Genomic DNA, 14,981 nt, shown 5'->3' with positions numbered 1-14,981 from the left:
ACGGTGCACTAGCCGAAGGAACAACAGCAACCCTGATGAGCAAGATCATTCAACCCAGCAAATCCCCGGAAAATCAGGAACTGACAGACGGTGCACAGTTATCGTCTAAACAGCAGAGAAAACAAAGGAGGAAGGGGCGGAACCAAAAATCCATTCAGGAACTGCCACAGAGTAAGGAAGAAACATACAGTCCCGGGGTCGAACTAACAGAGGATCAATTGATCTATCCTTGTAGGGAAGAAGCAAACGCGGTCTCAGGTCGAGAAGAGGAAAAGAGCCCAACCCAGTATAAAGCACTGGAAATCACTGTGCATTCAATTGCCAATGACTCAATTACTGATGGTCTGGCACAAAACCTAAGGACCAAGAACAGGAGTACGATAGGGGAACCATTGATAACTACAACATCATCAACCACTGAACCGCAGGAGCCAGTAGGGGAAAAAGCAGCCTCACAAAGAAGTACTTGCAGGGAGGGAGAGACAACTAAAACATCAGCGTCAAGCACGGAGAAAGCCGCAGCAAGCAACGCCAGTTTCTCGGTCTGACTATACCAGTGCGGAGGGCATCACTCTTAGCAGAGGTCTCAATAGCGATAGAGAACACTCAGGACTCACAAACAGGGCAGTCCGGTACAACAACTACAATTATGTTCTACCCAGAGTATATATCAAAGGGACGGGTCGACATATTAAACAGAGGCAACATTTTGCGCTTGCTAAGGTCCATCAACGATTTAAAGAACATAAAAACCACTGACCTGAAATCAGTTGAGTTCAAAGAATTGCCTGATCATCCATGCGCAGAGTCAACGAAAACAGTCTGGGCTACACCAGACCTAGCTGAGGGATTCCTAAAAGAATAAAACAGGTTCAACGATTGGGGCATCAAACTTTGGCCACTTGAAAAACCAAGGTATCCTGACCCCTTGTGGCTGAACCTAAGCACCGGGAAGAAAAACCCGGCTCTGGACAACTGAGCCCACGATTATTCTCAGTACTGCGAGGGGCGCGTAGCAACAGCACAGAGCACAGGGGTAGTAGAGAACACATTGCACCTAGGGCTCATGCAGACAGAAGCAGAGCAACACCGGAGTGGACCACGATTACCAGGACAATAAACATCAAAACTGAAAGACCGTGACATTCTCAGAAGTATGCACTCCCACTCAAAAATTCATTGAAAATCTGCTACTGGAATATCAATGGGCTGGGAGATAAGACCTCGGACCCAGAAATGCAATCTTACCTGCAAAAATTTGATATAATTTCATTCCAAGAAACATGAAGTGAAGCACCGACGGCACTGCACGGCTTCAACATGCGTTACCTACCGGCAATTAGAAACTCTAAAATCGGACACAAAAAGGGAGGTTTAGCTACATACAGTTCTATAAGTAGTATCTACGCAAAAGAACCTTAACCATACAACCTAGCGCCACCAAACGAGATACAAGTAATCCGAATTACTTTACAGGGGAGGATAAGAAAAGAACATATAATACTGGTGAACCTCTATCTGCACCCATGTCACAAAAACAAAGGTAGTCAACAATTAAAGGAGGAGCTGGTGAAAATTATAACAGAGGAGAAAACAAATAACTGGATAATCACAGGGGACTTCAACCTAAACATGCTGAGGAAACGAGTTGTTGACATCAACTCAGAAGACGATTCATTTGCATGGGAGGAAATGTCCCAAGACATCAGCACAGATGGAAGACTCACAAACACCTCGAGAAATCTGTTGTCGCTTTTAGAACAATTGGGCTCACGAGCACTAAACGGCAGATTTCCTGGTGATCGTCCACAAACAGCAACTTTTAGCAATGCATCAACAAGGTGCACAATTGACTATACATTCTGCTCTCGCTATATGTTCACAAGAGTAAAAAACTGCTGCATTGGAAGTATAGATTTCAGCGACCACTTACCCCAAGAAATCACGATAGAAGATCAATCGTTATATAAACTGCCCGTAGCAAACACAATCTGCTCAGATTATACCAACAACGAAAGAAGAGTAAAATGTAGAACCAATGATCCCGAGGGACTCCTATCTTCAGCAAAACAACTCTGGGAAAAAGGGAAAGCAGCCAACTCCGACATAATTGCAGGCTGGGAGGAATTCACAAACGCCCTACGTAATAGCTACAGAGATTTAAAGGGGCATTCTCGAAGTAGGAGAATAAAGTTCCATCAAAACCTATGGTCATCCCCATCTTACGGAACAACGTTAAACTAGAACAGCTAAAAGTTCGGATAAACAACACTCTGCGGAGGCTGAAGAACGATCACTCAGCACTGGAAGAATTGCGGCAGTTGAAAGATACCCGCAAAAAACTTATATGGCAAGATAAAAAGGAAGCAGAGGAATCTCTTTGGGCTACATTCCTGTACGATATTAAAAGCAACAACAGCGCACAGTTTTGGAAAAAGATTAATGCTCTATCTAACCCGCAAGGTCAGCACATCAGCTCCAATGTCACTGAAGAAGCTTGGATAAGTACTTAGAATCCCATTTTAACAAAAAACAGACTTCCGAAATTGGCTTAAATAACCCCGCGCCCAGCATGGAAACCCACCTGCACCAGCGACACCTCAATAAAGAACACGGTCAGAACCTCCTTTTCACAAAAAAACAAGTCTATAAGAGAATTTTGAAGGGTAGGCGAGAGAGAGCTCCTGGCCCAAATGGGATCCCACCTATACTGTTCAAACAAGATCCTGAATTTTGGTCCATAGTCCTAAAACCGATCTTTGATTAAATCCTACGGACATCATTAATACCAGCATAGTGGAGGGGCTAAATAATCTCACCCATTTACAAAAAAGGCAACAGGAGTGACCCAAAGAGCAATCGGCTGGTAGCTCTTCTGGACAATGAGGCCAAATATCATGCCGGGGTTCTTCTACAAGAATTAACAACATGGGCCAAAGAAATCAAAGCAATACTGTATAATCAAACTGGTTTCTGTAGAGACATGGGCACTGCTACTTACATCTCCGCACTCTCACTAATGATTGATACCGCACTTGTAAGCAAACAGCCTTTATACATCTGTTTCATTGATTACAGTTCAGCATTTGATCATAAAAACAGAAATATTATGTGGCACAAGCTAATACGTTAGGTATGCCACCATTACTCCTGAGACAACTAATCCTTTTGCAAAGTAACACCTGGGTACAAGAAAAGCTGGGGGCAGGAGACCACCTATTAAAAAAGATCAATACAACTTCAGGACTAAAATAAGGGTGCGTACTTGCCCCGACACTCTTTAATCTATTTATGGCCGAGCTTTCAGTCCAACTCAATAGAATTAATGCGCACGCCCCGAAGCTAGGAGGTCATCAGCTATCTAACATTCTATATGCAGATGACTTAGTACTCATCAGCAGGACACCCATAGGACTACAACGCCTGCTGAATACTACACTTCAATACTCAGACATCAATAGACTAAGCATCAACCGAGTTAAAACAAAAGTCATGTGTGTAAACCAACGGAAAACAAAGTCAAAGTATAACTGGCACCTGGCACTAAGAAACTTGAAAAATACAACCACTGGGCCAAGCTTTCTCCCTCTGATCAAGGTGATACAGGCCAAACTTATTCCATCAATCACATATGGAAGCGAAGCTATGAGAGGGAGGGACCCGGAAACATTGAATGGCATCATCGTCAGAGCACTGAGAATAATATATGGGTTGCCTGGATATACATCTCCTGCGCAAATGCGGCTCGAATTTGGGATACAAACACAGGAGCTAGCTAGAAAAGGAGCTTTTGTTAAAACCTGGTTCAAGATCAAAAAGGGGCAGCCAGAAACACTAAACTTCTACTTGTGGAGAGAAGTAGAAACCACGGAAACCTGCACAGCCAGACACTTTCTGGACACTGCACTTGATCAGCTGGGGTTACGGCAACTCTGGGCAATGTCCGGGACTATGGCAAACTTCAAAAAAATTGTGAACAACATTGTTAAAAAAGAGTCCATTTTACAAGACAAAGCAGCTTTGACGGAGCGTTCACATGGCTGGCTCACTATTCAATCTTACAGTAAAGCGACTCCTCAAGCTTATCTACTCGCCAACTTCTCTAAAGCCACCAAAGAGAAGTTTTTGAAATTTAGGTTAGGAGTATTACCAACAGCATACCATCTGCCACCTTGGCTGCGCCCGCCTAAGCCAGCAACATGCCGCCTGTGAGGGGAAGGAGAGGAGGACATAGTCCACATCATTACCATCTGCCCTGAGCTGATGCGGAAACGCCGGACACTTCTTAGACCCATTTTTAACAAAAACCAAATACAGACATGCCGACAAGCAGTGCTTGCAAGCTTCCCAAGCGATGACATTCAATTAAGTTGCTACTTGATAAAATGTTTAACTGCAGCAGATCTTCGATTAAAACAGTTATCATCGGATCATCGATGAAGCTGTCCTGGAACAGAGATGGCGACGACCTGTCAATCCTTTGCGCTCACATCTGTAACTTTGTTTTTAAGCATACAATTTTAAGCATTTTTTTTGCACATACAAGCTCCAAAGAAAAATATCAAAAGGTTATTTACCCTTGTATAATCCAATGAATGTTGAGACGGGACTACGCACTACAAACATGTACTGATCACGGCCTCACGAACTGCTGTTTACCTCAACCGATAAAAATGAAGAAACAACACTACGGGTCATCAAGGTTGGGGGAGGGGATCCGGTCCGTGATCTTAATGTGCGCTTTTTAATTGAGGTCATAAGCCTATTTTAAACTAATGTTTTATTGCTTATAAACGATGCTCATATATATATTTTTTTTCTAATGGTTTTAATTAACTGCACAATAAACATACCTTCCTTGCTTAACGGATATGTTTTTCATGGTATTTTCAGGTAACAGAACATCTAGCTGCACTATTTTTGACTGAATAATATAGAGTTGCTACTGAAGCTATTAGTGGTGTTGATGATCCCATTAATATGAGAGGATATCACGTAATCAAGAGACAATCATCACTCTGTGAGTTCAATTTCATTTGAGACAATGCCCACTACTCTCTCCAACATGGGAGTCAAGCGACACCCAGCGGCTTACTTGAGCCACCTCAGATGTCCCTCAGGTCTCTGCTTTGTCATAGCAAAAATGAAAGATGGTTCTCACCAGTTCCCAGATGGCAAACTAAGAAGGGGCCCGGCATGGCCTTGAACGGCCGCGGACAGATGCAGACGGGTCCACTCTTGGCCCGCTCTTTATCCGGGCACGCGTCCAGGTACGTCCCACGCAGTGGGATCCCTGCTGGGTTCAGTGTTGCATCTCCTGGTGTGAAAAACAACTTGGGTGGCTCCCCTGCTGCATTCTCTACTGGGGCTTGTAGTCCGCCCCTTTCCTCATGCTGTATTGGCTCCCAAACAGCGGGAGCCCTGCTGGGTTAAGTGCTGCGCCTCCTGGTGCGAAAAACAACACAACCAGCTCCTCTGCCGCAGTCTCTGCTGGGGCTCATAGTCTGCCCCTCTCCTCATGCTGTATCGCTCCTGCACAGTTGGAGCCCTGCTGGGCTAAGAGCTGCACCTCCAGGCATGATTAACAACACAGTGGATCCCCTGCTGCAGTCTCTGCTTGGGCTTGTAGTTCACCCTTCTCCTAACCCTGTATCGCCTAATATTACGCTAATCAGTCGTATACCAGAGAAGGCTTGGAGGGGAGTGAGTTTAATTGGTTCCAGTTTTTTCTTAATAGGCAACATTAAACAGTAAGGCCGGCAAAGGTCACTGCTAGTAAGCTCCAAATCAAGAATGGGGCACCACAGGGATCAGCGTTGTCCCCTCACAAGTTCAATATAGGCTTTGCTCCTCTTGAAAAGGCTTTAAACAGAATGGGCTTGAAAATATATATGTATGCAGGCTACTTACAAATTACTCTAAGCTTAGGAAATAGCTCCTCTTCCTACAGGCCTTTTAATATCATGTTTTTTTATTTAGCAGTGGATGGGAAACATAGGCTGCAAAAACGGAGGTCTTGGTTATTGATGAAACATCTGAGCTGTTGCTATAATCTTATTGTCACTTGAAGTGGGAAATCTATTCACTTCACTCCTTTTCCAGTAATAGAAAGTCTTGGAATACAAACTGATAGCTCATTAACTCTGTTCAGTTGAATTACTTTCATTTAAGAATCTTCTGGAAATTACTTCATTATTTGACAGAGATTAGAAAAAAATAATCAATAGCAACAATAATTGACTCCAGATTCAGTTATGTTAATTTGCTTTATCTTTGCCTACCCACTTACTAATTGAAAAGACTGCAAGTGGTGCAAAAGGCAGCTGGAAGTCTGATTTTGAGAACTTGCAGATTGGCATCCACCCACCATCTACTTTAAAGGCTGCCCTGGCTTTTCATTAGCCAAAGGATCCACTTTAAGAAACTCTGCATCACTTTTAAATCGTTTTATAGCGATTCTCCTACATTTGCAGCTCAGTGAGTGGCAAAATATTGCCCTGTCCGCAAGCAACACTCTTCCTCAGATAACAGCCCAGTGTCTCTAAACGTTTTGCATTTGTCACCCCAAGAGGAACTGGTATGCCCAACGTGGCTCCTGTGCTCTCCATGCCACTGAAGTCAAGCTATTGTGGCTGATGAGGGGTGAAACCCCGAAACCGGTCCAGGATGCTTGGTTCCAGTCCAGGGAGGACCTGGCCTAGCAGTTCAGTCTGGATTATTCCCACTGGGCACAGGGTCAAGACGGATTTGCTTATGGCTGGGTTCAAACTGGAATGGCATGGTGAGCAAAAAAAAAAGATGGATTTAGGCCCAGATCTCTATACTGGGGTGAATGTATGACATTGTTCTGCATTCGGTCCATCAATTGTTCTTTTTGCCTAAACTGTATAAAACCAGAAGCAGAGGTCACTGTTTTTCTTTCTGTCCTTCAAGGGTTTTGAATCATATGCCCCTCAGTATTGGAGCAGTATCCAATATTTTGATGTGAATTGAAGACCTGGTATTCTAAACAGGAATTTTTCACTCAGCGTTCTGCATGCGCCGTTGATCAGTAATCAGTGCCAAGAAATAATTTTGTGCATGTGTCCTGTTCAACTAAAATCAACATAACACAACTGACCATGCAATTTGAATCAGGTACTCAAGTGAAGAAAACAAGGCTGAAAAAGACCACAAGCCTGCCTTCTCCGTAAACTCAAAACAGAAAAATGGCATTGTAAGCTGTATGAGGGCACTTGGAAAAGAGTATTCTACAGGTGTTCCTCTTGCGATCCTGTCATCCTGCTAATATAATTCCTACCTAAGGCACAGGCAAATCCCAAAATTGGACAAGGTGGGCTCACTCACGTAAAGTGACATGCTTTATCATAGGTCTGGTGAAATGATACTACCAGGGAGGACTCAACCTCAAGTTAAGGCTGTCATGAGAGAGTTCTTAGAAATTATTTTATGTCTAGTTCATATTCTTAGTTCCAGTTGGTGTAATTAAAAATACCTTAGGTTAGACCACAAAGTGTCCTTTATTAAGGTGGTACCCTAGGTTTGATTAAAAATATACCATAAGATTATGCACAGAGTACATCAGTGGGTATACTGTCCCTTGCATACCTCCAAGATGCTGACATATTTCTGCCCTCTAACAGCCTATATAGGTCTCGGGGATTCCTCAGAGCTTACTTTTGAGACCCTATACTTCATTGAAGTGAGGGACTAAAAGGCTGTGAAGACGGGACCTACCTCTCTCCCTGTAATACCCAGGTAATAGTACCTACTGTTAGAGGTGGCCTATGATGAAGCATGTCACATTACGTGAGTGAGCCCACCTCGTCCAATTTCTGGAATTACCAGTGCCTTGAGTATGAAGTATAGTAGCAAGGTGACTGGATCCCAAGAGGAGCACCTGAAGAATACTCTTGTCCAGGTACTCTCATACATATTACAACACAATTTTTGCATAGAATTTTAATCCCGTAATATCTGCTTAGTTTGTCAGCTATTTTCAGTATGGAAGATATTTTTGTTGTGTACATCAGCACCAAAAGATTTAGCACTGCATCATAGGGAGCGATTCCGAAAAAATAGGAGCACACACAAAAGTGTATTAGTTGGGCTTTTAGTTAGGAATGTGCTAACTCCCAGGTGTTAACTCCACTGGAGTGCCACAAATGACCCATGGCTTTCATTCAGGGTAGGTAAATGAGTAATATTCCCCCTGCAACACCAGTCAGTTGACTTTTGTTTTACACTGATTGGGAGAAATGCTGGTTTGCATACCTTCAGGTCACATGCTCAGCTCTTCTATCCTCAAACTGAAAAATAGTGTAAAAAATGTGTAACTGACAGTTGTTCACAAGACTTATAACTGAATGCAGCCATTATTTTCCCTACGATAACAATTCTGTTATTTTTGTTTTTAGTTACTGATCAAAGTTCAGTATTATTTGTAGTATATTATGCAGGTTTATTTTTTGACATTCTCATCTATAATACTTGCTACAAAAGTAAGAGTCTTCTGTTCATGAAGATATTTGAATTATTTGAGCTTGCAGTATATAGACACATCTATGCCACTGAAGAAGGGAGTTGTGTGGTGTCATTTCTATGAATGCTGTATGCATATCATGGACAACATATGAACTAACAAAATATTGTGACGGTAAGTATTTAAAATGAAGTATTGATTTACTAAACATAATCTACAAGTGTGTTCCTTGATAATATATATATATATTAATGGTTCAAGGATGAGGAACTGGGATTTGGTTATAAATATTTAAGGCACAACATTTTTGCAGAATGAGAATCCTTTCTGTGATATTCTGGCATCCAACCTTAATGAATGCACTTATGTCACTGCACATTTCACCAGAGTGATACCTATGTGACCTTAGTTGCACTAGCTATCTTGCTTATGAGATTGCTGAACAAATGCACCATGTGGTGCCAAATGAGATCTGCCATTTTAATGAAGGAAACACATTCATTTCAGTGCTAGATTAAATGCATTATCTTAGACCACAGAGGCCATCAAACTGTCTAAAGAAAATACTGATGTCTGAATAGCTCAAACACAATAATCTATGTAAAATTACAGCATACAACGTGTTGGCAACCATTGAGTCAACCACCTCTGTAATCTGTTTAATCATAAATATCATTAGACGATTATGAAACAGAATAAAACACACAAGTAACATATTTCTACTGACTTTTAGAGTTGAACATCTAAAGGTACCACCACATATACACACTTTCGACCATTCAGCTTGTAAGAATGAAAATACTCACTAGCTGCCAAGTTTGACATTAATGGCCTTTTGTTCTAAAGACTCTTCTACTTTCTTCACCATCACCAGGAAGTTCAGATCAGGGCTACAGTCTTGGGCCAGGACATGGTAGCAGCTTCCGGGCATCGAGTAGTTAAAAGCGACATCATTGAAGGTAGTGATTGTATCTTTGGAAACTGTGCAGCGACCTAAGAAATATTATACAAAAATTCAAAGAATTATATTTTGGCACCTTACAGTAGGGAACACAGAAACTCTAAAAACAGGACATTGATTAACAGTGATGCAATGGGTACTGGAAGTGACAGAAACGTTTTTTAAGTTTGATGTTTCTGATAAACCCCTTTATCAGACTTAGCTCCTCAACAATATCCTATTTGCTGATGAGAAAATACTAGGAATGGAAATGGCAAAAATTAGCCTATGTAATACTCCTGCATTTGACCTCATAATGCCTGAGATTAGGGTTACCAAAGGGAAAGCCAAGGGTAGCGGTTGCTACTACTAACTGGTACAATGTTTAAATAGTTGGTCCTATCATCAACACCATGTGCCCAATCGTACGAACTAGATTTTATTCATGTACACTTCAGGTAAATGAGTGCACATTTTCTTCTTCATGCACACTCATTTATCATGCCGTTTACAAAATCATGGTTGTATGGATTAGAACATGCCTGTTAAAATTCTATATGTATTGCCAATTTCAAAGCTCATGCATAAACCATGGTATGAGTAAGTATTATTGGGGTGCCTGATATTTGAGCGTTCAAAAGTTTAGAAACCTGTATTTTTAAATATTCACTTTCAAAGTACCAGACATAGCACCAGTTTTTTTTGGGACTTGTGCTCAGTTACTTTATAATATTCTATGAGCTAATTATTGTTATTAGGAGTTAAAGTATTACAGTTCGCAAATGTTATATTTTAATTTCTTTTTACATAAATGTGTGGCATGTTTTGATATGATTAAATTTTCAGACAAGCAGCAAGTGTGGCCTTAAAATAAAACTGACATCTGAGAGCAAAGGAATGTATATCTAAAAAGTTATCACAGGTGTTTACCTTTAAGGTTGTCCAGCAGGTAGTCAGGGGCTTCAGTAAAAATATTCCAGCTGGGGGACTGAAGGGCTGAGATCTGTGTAGGGTGAGCAGCAGGGATTGCAATTGGAAGCTGAATGGATCTGTAATAAAGTGTGAGCTGCAAAGATTTCAGAGAAACACATTACATCCTGACGGATCCACCCTTTACATAGAACATTTTTACTGTCAGTAACTATAATATTTACCCTTGGAACCTGCATAACCGCATCAATGGATCTTGGCGAGCTTAGTGAGAGGACAACTGTTGCTTTCTTAGAAGGATTTTTCTGCAACTTTTCAGAGAAACCAGCCATAAGTGCAGCTCCTGGGACAAACTGTGCAGCCCTGCATAATTGAAACAACAGCAATATCTGACTCTTTTAGGAGAAACATGAAATTAGGTGTTTCCATAATATAGTGCTCAGCATTCTATGGGAATTTTAAGTAGATATTCAGGCTTTTAATGGGTGACTTTGGCTTGGTTTAGAAACACAAAACCTATTGCAATATTTGTAGGGAGTCAGTTATGGTAGTTCGAGATTTTGCAGTCTGCATATTTCAACTTGGAGTCTTTCCTTCAATTGGAGTTTGTGTTTTGTGCAAATATAGCCATTGGCAATCACTTCATCAGCCTTTGGACGTTGCAAACGAACGTCTCCAGTGCCATCACTGTTAAGTTAGATCATTCCAGGGTATTCCTTTAGAGCAAAGGTCTTCAAACATTTGTAGGTTGAGCCCCCAGCTCAATTTTTTTAGCTGTTGGACCCCCCCAACACCTGACAGAAATTTCTGGAATCTGGTACACTACATAATTGACCGCAGCGAGCATATCCTGGGCCATATCCAGCATATAATGTTCAACATAATAAGAGTGTTTAGTTAAATGCAGGGTTGTGAGTGGGTATGCTGAAATGACAGATTATTACATAGCTCAAACCACCATTTTCCTAGATAAAATGAGCGCAAATTGTTTTTACTAGGATGCTTTGTTTTACACATGAAATTGATTGATTACACCACCAACATAAATGTGACGGGTGTGCCTGTTTTTCTCCACAGACAGTCAATCTGTGGATGGATTTTTGCTACTGCCACCCTCAGTTGTGCTCCACATCCAGGGGCAGATTTACAAGGAAGTGTCACAGCGTGGCACCGCAAGCCCTTTGGCTGCGCCACGCTGCAGCACTTCCGAAGCACAGGGATGAAACATATTTACAAAAATATGATGCATATCTGTGCTTCCCTCTGCGCTGGCGCACAAACTGCAGCCTTGCGCTGGCGTAGGCATCCTTGCACCATGGAGAAAGGATGCCTGCGTCGTGGGGAGATTATTTTTGTGCAGGAAGGGGCACCTTCCTGCACATAAACAATCACTGCAGGCATTTCCCTCTTTCAATGCATGCTGTAGAATGCAGCACGCATGAAAGAGGGAAAACAAGGAAAAATGAAAACATTTCTTGTCGTTGCGCCTCGCTAAGCCACCTCTAGGGTGGCGTAGCATTCAGACGCATTGCCAGATTCCTCGTAAATCTGGAGATGTGTCTTGTTCCATGGGTGTTGAGTGGGAACACCCACAGCAATACCCATGGAACAACCTTTCAACACAAAGTGCTGCATGTGAAGGGGCCGTATTTACAAGAGAAGGAAAAGTCACGCAGGGTGGCTTTTCTCGTCCTTGTAAATATGGAGGAGCCCCCTGCGCCACCAGTACGTCATTAAAAGTAACGTACAGGTGGTGCAGGGCGCTTGTAAATCTGCCCCCTAGTCTTTAATACCGCAAGTGCTGATAACCCAATCTCACATAAATAGGACGAGCTGAAAGGCAAGATAATTTTGATAGCAGTTTCTCTCAAAGCTGAACATTTTACAGACATTTTCAGCCAAAACAGGGTCTGTAAGGGAGACAGTGTTGTCAGATTTTTCGAGCACTCCCTAGCTCAGAGCTGGTACGGGAGAAACAAATCTTCTCAATAAATCCTTAACAACCGTTTTAGGCAGCATTATAATGGCATAATTGCCCACAACCTGTTATGGACCCGAAGACAAAGTTGAAAGTCCACAGAGAGGGCGTTGAACGAACACCTAATTGAGAATTCCTTAGTAGTATGATAAGTTGCTTGCCTGAAGCAGTTGGGGTAAAGGGCACATCAGGCTTATGTTTAAAAAAATAGAACTAATAATAAATGAATGATGATGTCTATTTTACTTCAGAGCAATGTTGTCTGACAGACTTTGTGGTGGCAGGGACATGTTAAGGATTTTGGGTGCCCTGGTCCAAAACTATTTTGGGGGCCCCTGTTCCGTACAACTTTGAGTCTAAATGATTTACTTTCAGCTCTGCCATACCCTCTTTAGCCAGGCTACTAACGGTGCACAGGCACTATGGTTGAAATTCTAAAAGCGTTTACATCTGATATGCATAGATAGTAATGTGTGTTTTCACTGTTGTAACAAAGCAGCAGCCCACTAATTTTACAGCGAATACTATCTGTGATATCCTCCAATTTATCATATGTGAGGACCCGCTTGGTTGGATCTAAAATAAACTTTTTTGTGGTTGCTTCAAACAAACACATTTCTCTGCAAATAGTAATAGACTCCTTACATCAATCACATTAAAAAGAAATGAAAAAAACGGTATTTACAAGAATCTGTTTAGGAATTATTCCAGGCCATCAGGGCAAAAACAGAGCTTTCTTTATCAAGGGGCCCCCTTTATCGAGGGGCCCCCTGGAAGGCTGGATTGCAGTGCATTTGTAATTCAGGCCGAAAACCTTGATGGGGCACGACATGTCCATACTCATGTACAGGGGCGCAACTAGACCCGAACTTCGGGTGGGGGCTAACACTCCCAGCCAGGGCTGGACCAAGCACTTGTTGCACACAGTGCAACAGTCTTTTTTGGTGCCCCTTCCCACATTTCCTCCTTCTCCATTAATTCCCTCACTACTACTCACCAACGATGCACCACTTCTCTCTTTATTTTGTTATAGCGATTCTCATTGTTTACTCACACTCAGTTCTATAATCTGTATTGAGCAGGCACATTAACCCTCTGTGCTGTGTGGGTGGCAGGAGTGCCCAAGTGAGTGCAGAGTGAGCCATGCGACAGTTTGCGAGTAGGGTAAGAGGAGTGACGGCAGGGTGAGCGAGGTGACCATATGAATTTGGGTGCAGATATAAGCGCAGAGTGGGACGAATTAATGCATGGTTAGTGATGGGCTTATTTGAGTGAGATTGCAGATTGAGCAGTGAAGGGGACAGCTGAGTAAAGTGTCACTTGAGCGCAGGTTGAGTAGTGTGCTCGTGTGATTGCAGGGTGAGATACAGGGTGAACAGTGCATGTGCATTGTGAGACTAGAGTGATCACTGTGAGTGCAGGGTAAGTAGGTGCATGGTGTGAATGCATGGGGATCAGTGTGAGTGCAGGGTGAGCGTGAAAGTGAAGGGCGAGTTGTCAGAATGCAAGATGCATTCCCAGACACTTGAAGTAACTCAGAATGTTATTTAGGGCAGAGTAGGGTTTCAAATGTGTTAAACTATTGCTAATATGGCAGTAACCAGAGATCAGGGTGGAGGAATTAAATAATGTGGTGATCCTGCAACAAACTCCCAGTCTTGTGATTAGGGTTGCCAGCTCATTATTTTGATGTCCCAAGTGGTACAAAAATAAGCAGTCACCTAAAGCTGTTTTGTTAGTACTTGTCCATGAATACTTTGAACAGCAAATATACATTGAAATAGCTTTTACTTGTGTTCTAGGGCTGCCTGAATAATCTATGACGTATAATAAAAGGGAACATGCTTCTTTATTTATAAACAAGCAATTGGCAGTCTGTTTAAAAGAACACATGGCTGTCTGGCATTTTGCGTGCCTGCCCATGTAGTTTTAAATGAAACTTTGTCTCCTTTCTGGGAAGCGCTAAAGCTCCCAGGAGGGGGTTAATTCATAGAGCTGAAATGCTTCAGCTGCATTGAGAGGCAGGATGTCTCCACTGCTTAAACTGAAAGCAAACAAAAAGACAGGCATTTCAGCTGCAGTGCGTGGCTAGGAATCTCCTCTACTATAATATTGAATGCGAAAGGACAGGACTGTCTGTTTGTTTACCTTCGGTTTAAGCAGAGGATATTTCCCGACTCCTCATTGCAGCTGAAGGAATTAACCCCCTCCAGAGAGGGTGAACATAATAAAAGCATGGGCACTTTGTGCCCCATCGATTTCCACTCCCTCCTCCCTTGACTTGAGACAGGGAACTAAGTTAAAATTAGTGGAGTGCGCGCCCCCCCTAGGATGGTGTCACGCTCCCCCAGGGGGGGCGCCCCACAGTTTGAAGAACTCTACTTTAGAGTGTAGGATGTGCCCTGCCAGCCCGCCAGTTCAGCAGAGTCTCTGGCTTTCACACTCCTAGCAGAGGACACCCCAGCAGATGCAGCAATCGCTATTTGCCAGGCACGGATTTCTGTGCTTTCAATGAAGGCGCTGATGCCGAGGCATCATTAAAGGCACTGAATATTTGATGAGAAGGTGCTATGTTTGTTATGCCTGCCAGACAAAGTAGTTTTTTCTACAAGAATAAACTCCCAAAGTTGAACTTTGGTCCTCAACAACAA

At 42.5% G+C, this 14,981-nt stretch overlaps 1 protein-coding gene across 1 annotated transcript in view; it reads right to left on the bottom strand.

Moving 5' to 3' along the window:
- The window catches only part of LOC144756196 (vitellogenin-A2-like), a 73,764-nt gene that overhangs the window by 16,380 nt on the left and 42,403 nt on the right, over positions 1-14,981 (bottom strand). The window contains exons 28-30 of the mRNA XM_078645805.1: positions 10,577-10,715; positions 10,353-10,488; positions 9,289-9,475 (exon numbers count right to left, since the gene is read on the bottom strand). Coding sequence (XP_078501931.1) covers positions 9,289-9,475; positions 10,353-10,488; positions 10,577-10,715 — 462 coding nt within the window. The remainder of the gene's footprint in view (positions 1-9,288; positions 9,476-10,352; positions 10,489-10,576; positions 10,716-14,981) is intronic.

The sequence above is a fragment of the Lissotriton helveticus genome, chromosome 1_1, assembly GCF_964261635.1.
Source record: "Lissotriton helveticus chromosome 1_1, aLisHel1.1, whole genome shotgun sequence".
NCBI lineage: Eukaryota > Metazoa > Chordata > Amphibia > Caudata > Salamandridae > Lissotriton > Lissotriton helveticus.
Note: the sequence above shows the minus strand (reverse complement) of the source record. Positions and strands in the feature narration are given on the sequence as shown.